At 37.5% G+C, this 17,148-nt stretch overlaps 1 protein-coding gene across 4 annotated transcripts; it reads left to right on the top strand.

Annotated features, from left to right (window-relative positions):
* The first annotated feature begins 6 nt into the window (after positions 1 to 6).
* On the top strand, positions 7 to 10,286 carry TECR (trans-2,3-enoyl-CoA reductase). Of its 4 annotated transcripts, none has more exons than XR_794502.3 (8): positions 7 to 1,285; positions 1,401 to 1,506; positions 5,564 to 5,636; positions 5,725 to 5,768; positions 7,113 to 7,170; positions 7,884 to 7,972; positions 8,574 to 8,700; positions 8,807 to 8,910. XR_794502.3 is itself a non-coding variant. In XM_010715591.3 (8 exons), exons 1-8 carry the CDS (start codon positions 1,227 to 1,229, stop codon positions 8,932 to 8,934), a joined length of 636 nt encoding a protein of 211 aa, XP_010713893.1. In that variant the 5' UTR covers positions 7 to 1,226; the 3' UTR covers positions 8,935 to 10,286. The 4 variants fall into 4 exon arrangements, 3 of the variants coding, with proteins under 3 accessions (XP_010713893.1, XP_031410622.1, XP_010713894.1); XM_010715591.3 differs by having other exon boundaries at positions 8,655 to 8,700; positions 8,774 to 10,286; XM_010715592.3 differs by having other exon boundaries at positions 9 to 1,285; positions 8,655 to 8,700; positions 8,807 to 10,286.
* Positions 10,287 to 17,148: the final 6,862 nt, after the last annotated feature.

Below are 17,148 nucleotides of genomic sequence, written 5' to 3'. Positions count from 1 at the left end.
AAACACAAACCAACCAAACAAAAAAATCTACAAGTCTGAATCTTTAGATCAATTCTTTGAATGCTATGCTGATAAGTAAGGCAGCTGATGCACAAACTGATGAATCAGTAAGAAGAGCAAAACTAATGACAGTGTAGACTCCAAGACACATATACTTGAATATATACCAAAATATCACACACCAGACTTCTTCCAATCCATTATTTCTCTTTTACCCTTTTCTCTCTCTCCTTCAATCCACTTCATTCAAATGTAAGCCAAGAAATGCTTTGATAAAAATAAAATAAAAAAAGGTACTCAAATCCTACCTTTGCCACAGAAAATGCTGATTCTGTTACAGAAGTTGATATAAAAACAACTTTTCTCCCAGTCAAAATAACTAAACACATGAGAAAAGTGATGTATTTTGCATTTTCCTTCAGTTTTCCTTTTTTTTTATTTAAATGAGGTATTGACCTACCTTCTTCGCTCAGAAAAGTTGAAAATTCAACTGTTAATAGTCCAAATACTTAGTCTCAATATAAAGTGATGCTCATGAGAAATACACTCCTATCTGGAATGAAATTAAGTTAGATAATAGCTTATTTAATTTCCTCTAGTTGTTATTTTATTCTTGGTGGTGTTTATGTTTCCAAGTGAAAGATTATTTGCGCATAGAATGAACTGTTTTCTGGAATATCTGCTGTGCTAACTGTTCATACACATGGGGTTACCCGAACACTTTCAAATTGTGTTTGTAGTTTAAATGAAATTCATTGATTAGAAATAAAGCACATAACTTTCAAGATAAATTCTTCACCTAATTTCATTTTAACCCTCCCCCCCCCCAAAAAAAAAGTAGGTTTTGAGGGCAAGAGGAGGGTGAGAGCTGCACAAATGTAACCTGCATGCCCATTTATCACATTCTCTGGGCTACCATGATTACCTCTTCATATCCATGCTGTGTCAGCTGTATTGGCAATGGCTGTTTGTATGCAGTTGAGACAAATGCATTGCAAAACATTTATGTGCATGCCTACTGATTTCACAGCTGCTATTCTCCCCGTGCATCTCTAAATGCCATTTTGGGTCAGTGGAAGTATTTATCCCACTGCATCACTAATTACAAAGAAACCAAAGCAGAACCACCATCTAATTCAGCTGTCTAATTATTTTCTCTCTTTTTGCAGGTATTTTTGATAGAATATACAGGTCCATTGTTCATCTATTTTCTGTTTTATTTCCGCATGCCTTTTGTGTATGGACTGGATGAGAGGTTTACATCAAGCCCACATCCAGTAGTTAAGTAAGTCCGTTGCAGGCTTGAGCTGTATTTCTTGTTAGCATTGTAGTCTTATTCCAAATGTCTTGCCACACGTTTTTTTAAGCACTCTTAAATGCTTTTGTCTTGCTGTTTCTAGCTTGGCATGTATCTGCCATTCTTTCCACTACATCAAAAGGTTGATTGAAACAATATTTGTTCATCGGTTCTCCCATGGGACTATGCCACTGAGGAATATTGTGAAGGTAAATTGTGACAGAATGTATCCATAGCCCCTTACAAATCCAACCTAGCCAACCTATTCTCTGCCTCTGCAGCACAGATTTTTTTGGATGTGGCTTTTTTAGTAATGTGCAGCAAATCTTATCCATGAATCTGTAGTTCCTTCAAAAGATTTCTTAATGTCACTTTGTATAACCCACATGTTGCTGTACAGGTATTCACATTATAGTTTTCTCATTGCTCTTTTATAATTTGAAACTTTCAGCACTCCCTTTGTTTTACTCAGCTAGCTCCCTGGGTGTGAAGACTTTAGTAACAAAGTTGACATTTAAGGTAGCACAGATAGGTACACCACTGAGAAGTTTGCTGCTTTAAAACCATTTTTAAAAGTCATATTACTTTTTCCCACCTAATGCTGTCTTTGTCGATAAGCAACTGTTAATTTACCTTTCATTGTTCCACTGCAAAGTAGCCTGGTTGTCCTGCATTTTCTTCTCACTCAGGAGCACCCCCTGATGTTGTCAGTGCTGCTGTGGCATAAGGCAGCCATCAAGATGCAGATCCCCTATTTCCTAGTAGTCTACAGAGCTGCACGCTTATGCACGGGCTGTGGTTTTTCAAAAATGTTAGCAACAGAGTATGAACTACTATTCAAACATATTCTTTGTACTCAGGAGAACAAAAGCACATAGTATAGCATCACCATTTGAGTAGTTAATATTTTGTATTTAGACAGTCCCTTGGACTCTGAATTATGGCAGTGATACTCCAGGCTGTTTAAACTTTACATTATGGCTAACTCCTTAGAGCTTTGCAGTGGCTCTGGTAGTTCTGGCAATAGCTTCATGCTTTCTACATGGAATGAAAAAGTTGAGCCAGTGGATCCCAGAAAGAATCCTGTTCAGAACAAACAAAATGTCATTTGTATCAGTCATTCCGATCACATTTACTTTTCCTCCTTTTCAGGTTGGTGGTACTTTCTTTCATCTGTAAAGTTGCTCACAGTTCTTCTCCCTGCTTAACATTGCCTGGATTTGATTTACTTCTATAAGTTCCTTGACTTTGATGGTATTACTCCAGAATTCCATCAGTCAAAAAAAAAAATCACATCCTCTTCCCTTCTTTCTCTCACACACAGATGGTAGCCAAAGCTTCTTACTTTAAGCGTATAATCACCCACAAAGCAGATGCTTATTTCCAAAGCAAAACAGAATGCTATGTTTAAAAGGAGACACTTCAGTTTCAATAAGCAGAGACCTGAGACAAGAATTGATATGATTTGTGATTTTCATCCTTTGTTCATCAAATGAAATAAATGATGCAGTAAAATGCAGCAAGGGTTCACCACACAAGCAGTTCATGCTATACTTACACAGTATAATTCTAAGATGATTTTCTAGGCAATGTCAAGATAGAATACCTGCCTTATTTGGATTTAACAAATGTCACAGTAAGGATAAAATAGGGACTAATACAAAGAATGTGTGGTGATAAAGGAACTAACTAAAGGAAAGATGATAGTGGTTGTGCCAGAAGAGGTTCAGTCAGACCTTCAATAGTAGTTGAGCAGTGGAATTCCTCAAAGGTTAAAAAAAGGTAAAAAGACAGAATATTGTTGCTTCCTATGGTCATATCTGGAGGAAAGAATATGCTAGAGCTAAAGAAATACCATTTAAACCAGGAGACAATATAATGAGACAAACAAAAGGGAATACACTGGCTACGAGTAAACATAGGCAAGACAACAAGAAATAGTTTTGATCATTATAGGAATAACGATAAATTGGAGGAGAGAAAACAAAAATCCTAACCAGAAGTTTTAAAACTTAGGAATAGTTTATTTATGGGATCTTAGCAACATCTGGACATGATGGCTTTTTATTTACCTGGAATAAAAAAGAGGCACAGAAAAAATTCCCTTCCTTCTAAGGAATTTATTAAGTCTGCACGTCTGCACACACCATGCTATTCCTATCTGAATCTCACTGGAGACTTTTGTATGAGCAGTAAGGCTTCTACTGACATGTTGTCACGTGCAGCGTTAGTGCTAAGGGTGGCAGACTCCACTCATCTTTAAAGCTCTTTTTGTTATAATTGAGATATAACTTTTAATTCTTGTGGTAAATCGTGTTCCTTGGATGACTAGTATTTGTTCAGTTTAATTACAGCATGTATTTCTGGGAGCTGAGCCATGATCATTCACTTAATTATACTTTACAAAAAATCCATTGCCATATGACCCATCTTGTGCCAAGCCCGAAGTTATAGAGAGATTTTTCATAAATTGCCATTCCAAGATTACAGGAAAGTGTTTTCACCTAAGTTTGTACAGCAGCTAATACACTGAGAGTGATGTCAGGAGAAATTAGCATTAGGACGGAAGCAGTAGTTTATGGATAGGACACTGACTAGACTGATCCTCACTGGAGTTGTTTCTCCAGCTCCGCTCCTTTTCCTGGATAAAAAAAAAAGGAGGTAATCACAGGGAAGTTACTTAGTCTCTCCCTTCTTGTCTCACCTGATCTGTAATCATTAGTAAATAGTTTCCTCTTTCTCATTAGTTATTCATTAATACATAATCCCAGAGCAAGGAGTAATTTGTTTGTACTACAGCATATTGTAAGGGATCTCCATTTTGTCTGAGGTCAATGGTCACGTCAGTGGTTCACTTAATTCTGAAAAGAAACTGGATTGTAACAGAATGTCTGATGGGGATAGGGAGGGGGGTTGCCCATCACTAGCATTTTTAGAAAAACACACTCACTTTGCACTCAGTGTGGGTTGCAGATGTTGAGGTGATCACTTTTGGGGGGTATTATTCCTAGAAATGCAGTTCTACTATTTATAAGATAGAAAGACTGCAAAATTCAAAGCCAAAAAAAGAGTTTAAACAGTCAGGACATGAAAGACTGCAGCCTTGGATAAGAATTTGTCTATGTGAGCAGGAATGGAAAGCTATGAAGGAAAAAGAAGATCTAGAAATGTCTAAGGTATGTGAACCTATTGAAAGGCTAAGGAAAAAGCATCAGCAGAGTGAGAGGATCATAGTTTTACTCATGAGAGAATATAAACGGGGGAAGAAAAATAAAGGGCTCAATTTTGCTTTTGTAAATGTCTAGGTAATAACCAAACACACCCTAGAGCATGAAAAATGGAGGAAATGGGTTTGATAAAGGAAAAAAAATCTCAACCAACAGTAGACAAATTTATGAGTTGTCAAGAATGGCACCTACAGTTGAAAGCATAGAGGAAAAGGAGGAATAGGACAAGAAAGGTTTTCCCTCCTACCAGCAAATACAGGAAGAGGAAAAAGATAACCTTTCATCAAGATACTAAAGAGTAAGTGTCAGAAGAACCACAGGAAGAAGACTAGGAAAACTAATCAACAGGTAGAGAAGGTAATTTTCAGTAAGGGTTTTTTGTTTTTGTTTTTTAATGGATAAAGCTGCTGAGCAAGCTCTGGAATTGGTCAGGAATGAATCAGTACAGTGAGAGCTGTATGGAAGCTGGATCACAGAAAGCCAAGAACAGCACCAAAAGGAACAAAAAACACCACAGTAAGAAGGGCAGAAGGAAAAGTCATATGTGATGATTTAAGAAAGGAAAAGTTAAAACATGTGAAGGAGAAAAGCCCTGATGGGACAAAGGAGAAGAAAAATGTCAAGGAATTAGACAATACAGAGAAATAAGCAGGGAAGAGAGCACATTGCCAAAGTAAGGTTTTATGAAGTCTCAAGGGTTAATAAAACAAGTCTCCCTTTAGCATAAAGTCTATATGGCACATCATCTTTGGACGGCTTGTGAGACAAGAGAAATCTGTTTCCAAAAGTAGATTAACACTGTCTAAAATCATTTATAAACTTAACAGTTCTAAGAATATTTGAGGAAATCTTATCCAATGAGCACTACTTCTTCCCTCTCATTTCCTGTTTGCTCCTGCCTTATCACACCCAGTATCATCACTTCTTGTTGTATTATCAGCAACTTGGAGGATCAGCCCAATTGATTGTTACCTGTGGTCCTCACAGTGAATTCTTTCCAAGATGATACTAAAACAAAGAAAAATTACCTGTTTTTCAGAACTGTTTGTATTACTGGGGATTTGCAGCTTGGCTTGCTTATTACATCAATCATCCTCTTTACACTCCTCCTTGTAAGTAGCATTACAGCTCTCAGTATGATTTAAGTCCTTCACTGGTTGTATTTTATAGCTAATCACATGTAAACATTTTGTTTTATAGCCTATGGGAAAAAACAGATTAATTTTGCTGTGATCATGTTTCTGGTAGGTCTATTGATCTTTTTATAAAATTCTAAAACTTGCTGGTTTATTTATTATGTTGTATAAGTGGAAGAATGGGTAGGATAAACAGATACTTAGAATACTTGGAACAAACTATAGCTGCCCACCTGCATGTAGAGCAGACACACCTGTCACATTTTAACGTGATCTTGTACACAAAGGAAGATTCTGATTAAGTATCTATTCTAAGACTAAAATGGGTTATCGATCTGTTGGGATGATCTCCAGTCTCTAGAAGAATCCTGTCATGATCAGTTTGTGACAGTGTTTAAAGCCACTGAGTTTGTCTTGTGAAATATTTATTGAGTGTTAAGAATCAGAACAGGTCATAAAATTTAGAGAACTGGCCAACTAAAACAGTACATTACTTATTTCTAGGGGAAGATATTCCTTTAGATGCAACCACTTGCAGCAGATGGAGCAAGGGGAAAGAGGTGTTGCAGGGGCATTTTAAGCCTTTTAAGGATTTTTTATGAAACAAAATTCTTAAGACACTGTCTGTTCATCCTCACAGTTCCTAGGAACATTTCCATAGTTGCATAGTGTAGCCAACAAAGATGTACCCATTTTTCCCACTTATGCCTAATTCATTTAAAACATCAGCTGTTCACCTGCTCTGAGAAACCAATGCTCAGTTACCAAAGGCTCTCAAAGCATCTTCCCAGTGCGAAATTTCTGTGAGGTAGTAAACTAGTCCCATTTTATAAAGAGACTACATGAATATATTTCATCGAGATAGCACTCAGGAGGTCTGACCACCAGCTGTTTGTTTTAATAGATATGCAGTGCAGATACTGAAGATAAGATCCATAATTATATAAATGGGTTATTCCAATACCCTTTCCATATAGTTGACTGGGGAATCATTATTTAAAACCAGTGGAGAAAGCTAGGTCAATTACATTTCATGATTCATATTGATTATACTCAAGAGAAGAAAACTTCTTTTGAGTCCAATCCTTGGGATTTTGATGACTTTTGAGAAACCAAAACTATCCAAATGAAGTTTTCTGGTGTTTTAAAGAGACTAGCCAAAAGACAAAGTAAGTATTCCTGGATTTGCTTTTATTTGGTTTATTGCCTTTAGATCTCATAGAGACTGCATGAGAAGTAAATTATCTTTTTGATAGTGAGCCTACATTTGTTGGTTCTCATATATAACATAGCATAGTATCTTGGCTATTTGCAACACATTAACTCCCATTTTTCATCGTGTTTACAACAGACTCTAACTTATTTTATGTTGTTTTTAAGTTCCCCAGGAAATAACAAAAGAAAGAAGAGTGTGTAGAAGAATGTTTTTAACTGTCATACCTTTTCTTGCAGCTATGTGAAGCTGGAAATTTTTCCATTCACGTTGCACTTAGTGACCTCCGGAGAGATGGTAAAAATTGCTGTTTTTTTTTTCCTTCTGTGCAGCTATTCAGTACTTCACTTCAGCAATTACTCTGCCTCACGAAAGGACTGACTGATCCCATAGGGTGCTTATACCTACCCTTCTGATTGTGGTGGAAAATCAGGTTGTTTTGCACTGTAAAGATTGGATACTAGGGGAGATCAGACAGTGCAAGAAATTCAAAAAGAGACTGTCAAAGAACACTTACCTCACTGTAATTTTTCTTGTTACAGCCAGATTGTGCTGGGGTGACCAGCTGTATTATTTACACTGGTAGTGCAGAGGGAAATAGTAATGGTGGTATGTTACTTAACTGACTTCTGCAGAGGAGTGAAAGATCTTTATGCAGTCTAAACCTCCTAGTTCATTAACTGAACAATGGATAACAACTGTGACTACTCAAATCCAATCCTGTGACAACTGGAGAACACCTTTAACTTCTAACATAAAACATACTTGAGGTAATTTTATGGGTGTGACTGCAACCCAAAGGATTATGTAAATGTCTTTCTAATGCCCAGAGCATTTCCTCACAGTTACCCTGTTCCTTCAGGTGGGTCCAGAGAACATCTTGTTTTCCCACATCCTGCTTGTCCCTCTGACAGTGATAAGACAGAGGAGTAGGCAGGTTTGGCTTGTCTTTGTTGGAGATGATATGTAACATAGTATAAACATTTTGTGATTTGTTTTCTAATCTATAGGGTCCAAAACTCGTAAGATCCCGTATCCAACAAAGAATCCTTTCACATGGCTGTTTTTCTTTGTATCTTGCCCTAACTATACCTATGAGGTATGTATTTTGAAACAAAATGCTAATATTTTAGCTTTGCTGGATATGTCTTCATTTGTTTTGGAATGTTAAACTCTGAAACAGTTCAGCCTGAGTTTTAGTGTAGCCACTAGACAAGATGCAGATGTACTTTGAAGCAGTGAAAATGTTGCAGAGAGGAATAAGGGAATTGACACTGAGGATAAGTTGCAGAAAAGAGATTGGGGCATGTTGTGGATTTAAAACATACGTGGGCCCAGGAACATTACAGCGTGCAAGAAAATAGTGCACAGTTAAATAGAAGATACTGTGGTATAGAAAAAAGGAGAAGCAGGGGTATAAGGCAATACCTGCCAAGTCTTAATCGTCATTTTCTTTGGTTATACAGTTGACTACACAAAGTTACTGTTTCAAGCATAGATGGATGAGTGACAAATGCAAATTAGGTAGGGAAAATGAAAGGAAGCTATGTTGTAATGCTTACATAATTGTCATATTAACTATGAAAGCAAACATGAAGAATTTGTTTGTGATAACAAAGCATTGTTCACATTTTGGTTAAAAGTTACTAACAATAGAAATTGATATGGCTGACCTTGGCTTTTTTATTTACCTATACTAGGACAAGGTTGTATTTGATCAATAGAGACATAAATGCAAATGCTGTCATCAGAAATATTTTAAATTTCCTTGGCCAAAACAGGTGGGGACATGGATCAGTTTCACTATCATGACTCAATGTGTTCCAGGTGAGCAATGTTTTGGTACTTCTTCCTGAAGTGTTGTCAGCAATGCGAATTTGTAATTTCTCTGAGAATGAAGTGTTTTGTTTTTTTCTTTTCCCCTTCCTCCTAGTGGGGCTGTTCACCTTGCTTTGCTTCATTCAGATGACAATCTGGGCAAAGGATAAACACTATACCTACCTACGAGAATTCAAGGATTATCCAAGTGTTCGAATGCCAATTATTCCTTTTTTGTTGTAAGAAAAGTTCAGTTTCAATATTGCATGGAACTTCAAGAAACTTCATAAATCTCCTGCCAAATAAGTGAATTAATTGAAGTGATTCTGGTGTATGCTAAATCTCCACTGCTGAGGGAAACAATACACTTGAAAACTATACTTTCTTATATTCAAGAATTCTTCAATTCAGAAGCACCTTCAAAAAATAAGGCTTCATTGCAGAGCTGGTAGCCAAAAGCCCCTATTGTTCAGTTGCAACCTGATTGACTGAGATTTCCCTGCACTAGTCTATTTAGATTGATACATCAGAGATACTGATAAGCTTGTTCTGAAAAGCAGCTCCAAATTTAGCAGTGGCATTCTGCAAGACTGTGACATAAATACATTGGAATGAGGACATAGCAGCCAACTACAAGAAAGCTCAACTCATACAGTATGGCCAGCTGGCCTGAAGACAGTTGCATGTTTTGCCTTCTTTGACTTGAAAAAGAGAGTGTTCTGCCTGGAGGCAGGTACTTTGTGACAAACAACATTACCAAAGAATATGAATGGCTTCCGGAATAAAGAATTAGGCAGTCTCTCAAATACCTGCTTTGGGTCTAAGCTATAATTTGCCAATTGGATCTAAAGAAAGAAGAATTTGTGGATATAACATCCATCCTGTGAATATATATATATATTTGGAGGGTGTTTATTCTGTTTTGTTTTTAATATTTTTAATTAGTAAGTTGCATACTGATAAATAAGGTTCACAGTATCTTATCTATGCTGTATCCATGATATTTGGCCTGTTTCATATAACAAGTCCTTAATATATTCGAAAAGATCCTAGAGGACATTTAACCTTGTATTTTTTGTCAGAATTCTCTGAATAATTTCAGTATACTTTGTGAATACATAAAGTGACTGCTAACATTCAGAATGGTAGCTCCCTTCCTATTTTCAGAGCCAGGGAGAAAAATCCACTACATTTTGAACTTCCTGTGTTTTCTTTTTCACAAGATGTTCAGTGGGATTTGGTTGGGTTTTGTGCAAATCTAGTAAAAAAATATAAAATTATGACTGCAAAATATCTGAATGATATTTTGAAAAAACTGTTTCAGAATATGAAGAAAATGTGTAGATACTGTTTTGTTTCATGATTAATTTATTTATTATAATGGATGTATAGAAAGATTTTGCAACTGTTTGTAAGGGTGAAATCTACAATAAATTCTAGCCTATGTTTTGAATTCAATTGAAATAACTATGGCAAAATAGGAAGATTACAGCTGGTTGCCAAAATTTCATAATTATTTGTAAAGTACAAAGGAAGAATGTCCTTGCATCAAATAAGATCTATATAAATTGAACAAAAAACTAAAAAAAGCAAAATACGTGACCCACCTTTTATTTCTGTATAGCATGTGTTGGAGATTTTTTTTTTTTAAATGAAATAATTTCTTAGATAAGTGAAGCAATAAGTAATTGTGAATCTGCTTGCAATATTGTTATTTTATACTAGTTCAATGGTGAACCAGAGAAAAGAGCTAAACGTCAAATGATTTCCTATCATGGAGTACAAGCAGGCTGAAACTTTCTGAGCACAGAGAAATCACAATCTATTCACCCACTTGAGGTCCAGGTAATAGGAAAGAAGAAAAGTTTGGTTGGTTTAGATGTACTATTTTGTTTAAATCCCAATTTGATACTCCGCTTCCATTTCTGAACTTGAAGATCAGTGAGTATTAGGTCATTTTCATTAAGATTTTTCTTCTAAGCAAACTTCTTGCCTTGATCTGAGATGGGAATGAATTCTTCCCACTCTTGTTGAGATAAGTGTTTCCACTGGCAAGAATGAAAAATAAGAGTTAACCAAGAAAATCATACTGGCTGGAAAGGACTGGCTGGAGACTGTTTTTAATTCTCTTTACATGTCAACAAGGAAGAATGAAGCTTTTATTCTTTTATACTTTACATTAGAGAAAGATTTTTTTTTCTAGAACAAGTACCTGCTTTTCTTTAGATGCTTTCAGATTCTCTTTAGATGCTTTCAGCATGTGTTGTATGTAATATTCCTGGTAGAGCAGCATAAGTTTGCCATTGCTAGGGACTTATAAGCACACTTCTTAGAAAGTTGCAGAAAGTCAGAATAATACTGGACATGGCAGCCTTTCTTTTACCTTTTCACTCCTCTAGTATGGCACACTAAATGCTAGTGACTGTAGGAATAGTCTATGCAACTGCCTGCTGCTGTGAAGCAGGAGACACCTTTGTTTCTCGGTTGGATCCAGCCGCACGAGGATGCAAAGGAATTTCCTCATCCTCCACCTGCTGCTTAGCAAAATTCACAAAAACCTACGTGAAGAAAGAAGAAAATGACACCAACTGAGATTAGTTAGTAGAATGTCTCTATACATTTGTATCTTCTTGGCCTCTGCAGGGAAGAGAGGGAAAGAAGAATCCAAAGATATGTACTGAGAACTGAGACACAGGGCATCAGCAGGGATCATTCATTCCTCCTTTATTTTGATAAACTTCCTTGCAACTTCCTTTCTTTGGATGCAGTGACTTGCAACTAAGATCCTATTTTGTCTTCAGCAGGAGATGGTTTACGTGGCCTTGTACAATATAATTGAGCTTGGTGGTGATGAGGAAGAGGGGATAGTAGTTCAGTAGGAAACTATAAGGCAGCCAAAATGTCTCTCTAGCACCCTCGCCAGTGCTAGCTTCATCTATGTGGATCATTAGCTACTCAGGAAAGTAGGCAATGGGGCGAATATCCTTTAGAGATTGACTGGGTATTGCCAGGAGTCCCAGTTTTTTCAGGCTCTATGTATCTAATTGCTTTTGTATAATGTGCAACAGAAAGAAAAAAGCATTTACCTAGATACCACCATATCTCTATCAGCATCTCAGACAACACAACCTAAATCTCTTACACAAAATAAAACTGAAAGAAATATTAGATCATTTCCAGCTCAGCAAGCCTTAACCTCTGCTCCTGACAGAGTGGATTTGTGTGAACTCTGGCACCTGGGAAATGCTGGCACAGCAGCTTTCAGTTGGCACCTAATCCACAAAGGGAATTATTTACAAGATTATTTACAGATTTCTTATCTGATCTACCCTCCTTAATGAGGAGCCTGGGAATTTTGTCTGAGAAAGAGGTTGAAGACAATTCTCTACTCTAAGCAGTTTGATCCTTCAGTTGTTTACACTGTCATTGCATTGCCCAATAGGCTTTCTCATGGATGATTTATTTTTTACTCACCTGATCTAATGTTGTTTGAGAGACAGAATATTCTTCAATATACAAGTTTTCCTTATTGGAGATTATTAACCGAAAAATCTTAGCCAGAGAAGAGGAGCAAATTTGATACTGCAGCATGTTGTAGTGTTTCTCTCTCTGTAAACTCCCTGGAAAGTTTATGCGTATGAACTGTTCAGCACGACTTGGATCTGGAGGCAGCCCAGTCTTAGGAGCCTTGATTTTCAGTGTGACAATGTAGCCATCTCCAAACCTGTGAAACATGTATGGATTTGGAAATTGGATGAAGAGATCATTTCATAATTCAGTGAAAAAATCATTTTCAGCAGGTATGAAAACATTACCGATATCCGAAAGATAATGCCTAAGATCTAGCTTGGTAAGAAGCTCTGTATTTTCCTTGCAGAAGTGGCCTGTAGCATAATGGAGTTGAAATGAGATCTGCCTAAATTGTCTAGAATACCGCAGAATTGCACCTAGAAATGGGTCTGTTCAAACAACAGCTCTTCAGATTGGTTTGCTCTATTAAGAATGGTTCACGCCACATGTATTAGGTTTACTCATTAAAAACACTATAGTATATTCAACTTACTTGTATTTTAGCTGCTGAATTGTGCCCAGACATTTGAAGGTACCTTTTACCATGATGGCCAGACGAGTACAAAGAGCTTCACATTCTTCCATACTTTCAAAACAGAGAACAGATATTTGAGATAGAAACCAGCAGACAAATGTCAGCTGTGCTGGGATTCTGAATTCCAACTCTATACCTGTGTGAAGTTAGAACTACAGCTCGTCCATCTCTAAGCACACTGACAATAGAATCCCAGAGGAGGCGACGGGACTGAGGGTCCATTCCAGTAGTTGGTTCATCCTGTAACGTAAATGTTAAGACAGCCAGATTCAGAGAAGCAGGAAGAAAAAAAAGAAAACATTTAGAAAGGAAATCATTAGAATCAATCTTGCACGTTTGGGTTCTAGCTTATTACTGCTTCCCTACTGAAATCTGTGCCTTGAGAATGCACAAGCACACCTTGACAAGTGTATAAGTACTATTGGTAGTAACATGGTTCTTGGCACAAAGCAGTAAGGAAACAAATACAAGAAATCTCTCAGGTAAGAATACAGTGCTATCTGTATAGGGCCCAGCAGGGGCCTTTCCCAACTGGGAAAGGATTGTACTGACCATTATAACAAAGGCAGACCAAAATCAAGGTCTTAGCTATCAAAAATGTAAGCCTTTGTGATACCCTGTTACCAAAAGATTTAGAACCTAAAATAAAAATAAACGGAAGGAGATTCATGATATTAATCACATCAAAGTGTGTCAAGTGTGGCTTTAAAAGTAACCTTTCTTACAGAAACACGCAGGACATTTTGCAACCCAAGAAGCTAGCGAAGCTACCCTGACTTAGATCAGCAGATGATCTGGTCCTGTATAAATCAGTTAACACAGTTAGTAGCTAAAAAAAAGTGAGAATACATGTAAAAGGCATATTAAATAGCACACGGAACCATGCTATTAAGAAGTTGTTATATGTTTCCTTATAGCCTATGAATGAAGGCACTACAGTATATTCTGATGAATTTTTGTAGCAATTGCATTTATAATTACCCTTGAGAAATGCAGTTATCGTAATTCATATTATTTGATGAGAACTACATTTTACCTTTTGTATAGTTTATTCTAAATTTGTGTAGTTCATTTCAAAGATAATAAAGGTTGTGAAAAGGTAGCTATCTTCCTCTGTTCTGCTGGAAAAAGCAGGAAGGTGTATGTAGTAAGATCATAGAAGCATAGAATGGCTTGTGTTGGAAGGGGTCTTAAAGACCATCTGGTTCCAACACCTCTGCCACACGTAGGGTTGCCATCCACCAGACAAGGCTGCCCAGGGCACCATTCTATCTAACATCTCCAGGGATGGGGCATCCAGAACTTCTCTGGGTAACACGTGCCAGTGCCTCAACACCCCCTGAGTAAAAGATTTCCTCCTAATAACTAACCTAATTCTCCCCTCTTTTACTTTAAAACCATTCCCCTAGTCCTATCACTATCAGACCTTGCAAAAAAGTTGTTCTCCCTCCTGTTTAAGCTCATTTAAGCAGTGAAAGGCCACAACGAGGTCTCCCCAGAGCCTTCTCTTCTCCAAGCTGAACCAGTCATCATTTACATGACTGGGTACACTGATGAGAAAAGACAGACTGAAAACAATCATGGATTTAAACTCAGATTTTTCTGAATTATATATTTTAATACCAAACCTTTCCTTATTGAAAATCTCTCTTTTATAAAAACGTAGGTTTCATCTGAAACATAGTTATGCATTCTAGTCTACTCCTAACATTTAAGAACTCAAGACTACACTGAAGTAGGCCTATGTTGAGGCAGAAAGGAGCTTGTAAGGACTATCATAAACATCCTTGTAGTTCTCCAGCATGTAGTTTTATGAGATTTCACACTGAACTATCACAGAGCTATATTACTGTGACACTTACAAGCAAGATGAGTGGAGGGCAGCCTATCAGTGCAATGGCAGTGGAGAGCTTGCGCTTGTTGCCACCACTGTAGGTACCAGCCAGCTGGTCAGCATACATAGGAAGTCCCAACTTCTGGATGCCCCATTCAGCAACCTATGAGAAAGACCATCTTTTTCACACAGCAGCTAACCCACAGCAGCCTGGATTATTGATACATCCCTCTTCTGGCAGAAAATAGGCAAACCCTTGGATTTTAGTGCATTTTTTATTTTTTTTTTTAGAACTGGAGCTGTGGTCCAAAAAACTATGATGATGAGGGGAATTCTAATCTCTTGAAGTAAAGCCATACTCCAGCGTCAGCTGTAGAATACTCATCTGTGCAAGAACATACGTTATTTTTCATCTGGAGCCTTCTCCATGTTTTCTTTCTCATATATGAATAACTTCAAAGCCAAGAACAAAACAGTAATTATAAAAGTTCTGAGTCATAGCAGTTGCATCCTTAGCCTTCCAGAATTGGCTTTGCAGTTTTCCATAGAATCATAGAATGGCCTGGGTTGAAAGATACCCATACTTCATGTATGATCATGTAGTTTCAACCCTCCTACTATGTGCAGGGTCACCAACCAGCAGACCAGGCTGCCCAGAGCCACATCCAGCCTGGCCTTGAATGCCTCCAGGGATGGGGTATCCACAATCTCTCTGAGCGACCTGTTCCAGTGTGTCTGAGTGAAAAACTTCCTCCTAATATCTAACCTAAATCTCCCGTCTTAGTTTAAAACCATTCCCCCTTGTCCTATCACTATCAACCCATGTAAACAGCTGTTCCTTCTCCTGTTTATATGCTCCCTTTAAGTACTGGAAGGATACAATGAGGGCTCCCTGGAGGCTTTTCCAAGCTAAACAAGCCCAGTTCCCTCAACCTTTCTTCATAGGAGAGATGTTCCAGCCCTCTGATCATCTTAGTGGCCCTCCTCTGGACCCCTTCCAAGAGCTCTGCATCTTTCTGGCCTGGACACAGTACTCCAGATAGGAAGTATTTCAAGTATTATTAACCATCTAAGATCCTGGATTTGGTAGCTCATTCTTGTACTAAATTCCAAATGACAAGAACCACTCCCAAGACTTCAACGTAAAGAAAGGCAAGCCCGATTTGGAAAATCTGGCCTTTGACATGAAGTGATCTCACCAGAATCATTACAGACATTCACTGTAACCATGTACAGATCAGAAGCATGAAGGTTTTACCCTCTTGATTTCCTCTGCTGGAACACCCCGCAAGCGAGCATATAAATAAAGATGTTCTCGTCCTGTGAGCAGGTCATCAAGGGCATCAAACTGAGGGCAGTATCCCATGTTTTGATGAACATTAGAGATATGAGTCAATACACTGGAGAAATAAAGAGAATAATATTGTATCTATAATACTAGCTTTAAGACAGTTTAAATAAAATCTCTGTTTTCTGGGAACAATTCTAAGGGAAATTAATTTTCCCCAGTACAAGATCCTACTAAAAGATGTCTGTACAGTATAGCAAGGAATATATTCTCTTCTAAGTCTGTTAAGTCTTGGTTAAGAGTACAAACTCACTTTCTGTTTAAGTATAAGCCAATGTAAAGAGAAGTTCTCAATGTTTTTTTTTTTTTTCAAATGTAGGGGTTTTTTTTGAGATTTGAAAATCGGAATTTTCATCATGGAATGTAGTCACCATGAAAAGTCATGCAAGACAGAAAGCTAGCAATGTTTGCTGGTAGTAGTTGTAGGGCAAGATAAGAGAAGTGCAGAATCACGGAGTAGCCAATATTGGTGGGAACTTCTGGAGATCGTCTTGTTCTCTTAGCCTGCTCAAGCAGGGTCAAATGCAGCAAGTTGCCCAGAACCATGTCCTAGCAACAAAATATCTAGTGTTCAAATCACATCAATGGATAGTCAAACTCTAGTGACACCTAAGAAACCAAGACATACAACCTAGAAATAAACTGACATAAATAAATATCAAATCTCGAAGTTGTGATTACTTATGGCATTATGCCAGCATTGTACAAACAAAGCAGTTAAAAGCTTTGTTTAAAGTGAAGAGCAGCCAGATAAAATTCCCAAAGCTCAGATAAAATACTCTGTTGGATAGGCTGTCTTCTATTTGAGAGCCCCTGTTGTTAGACTTGATTACCTTATCCCATTTCTAGCATTATTACAACTCATCCACAGATTTTACAACACAGTGTTGAAGGTGTGAAGTGCTGGTGTGGTTTCTTTCAATGTCATATAACAGGAAAGGAGCTGCTAAGTCATTCAAACTGTGAGTTAACTCTGGTAAGTAGACTGTCACAGGGCTTTTTGTTTTATTTATTAGTGTTTTGCTTTGTTTGTTTGTTTAAGTTATTTACCTACTGCCAGCCACAACAGCATCTCCTGATGTCACTTTAGTGTCTCCAGTCAGCATTTTGAATGTTGTTGTTTTGCCAGCACCGTTCACTCCCAAAAGACCAAAGCACTGAATTATTAAA

This window comes from Meleagris gallopavo, chromosome 10, assembly GCF_000146605.3.
Source record: "Meleagris gallopavo isolate NT-WF06-2002-E0010 breed Aviagen turkey brand Nicholas breeding stock chromosome 10, Turkey_5.1, whole genome shotgun sequence".
NCBI classification, from domain to species: Eukaryota; Metazoa; Chordata; class Aves; order Galliformes; family Phasianidae; genus Meleagris; species Meleagris gallopavo.
The sequence above is the reverse complement of the archived record's forward strand: the minus strand, read 5'-3'. Positions and strand labels throughout refer to the sequence as shown.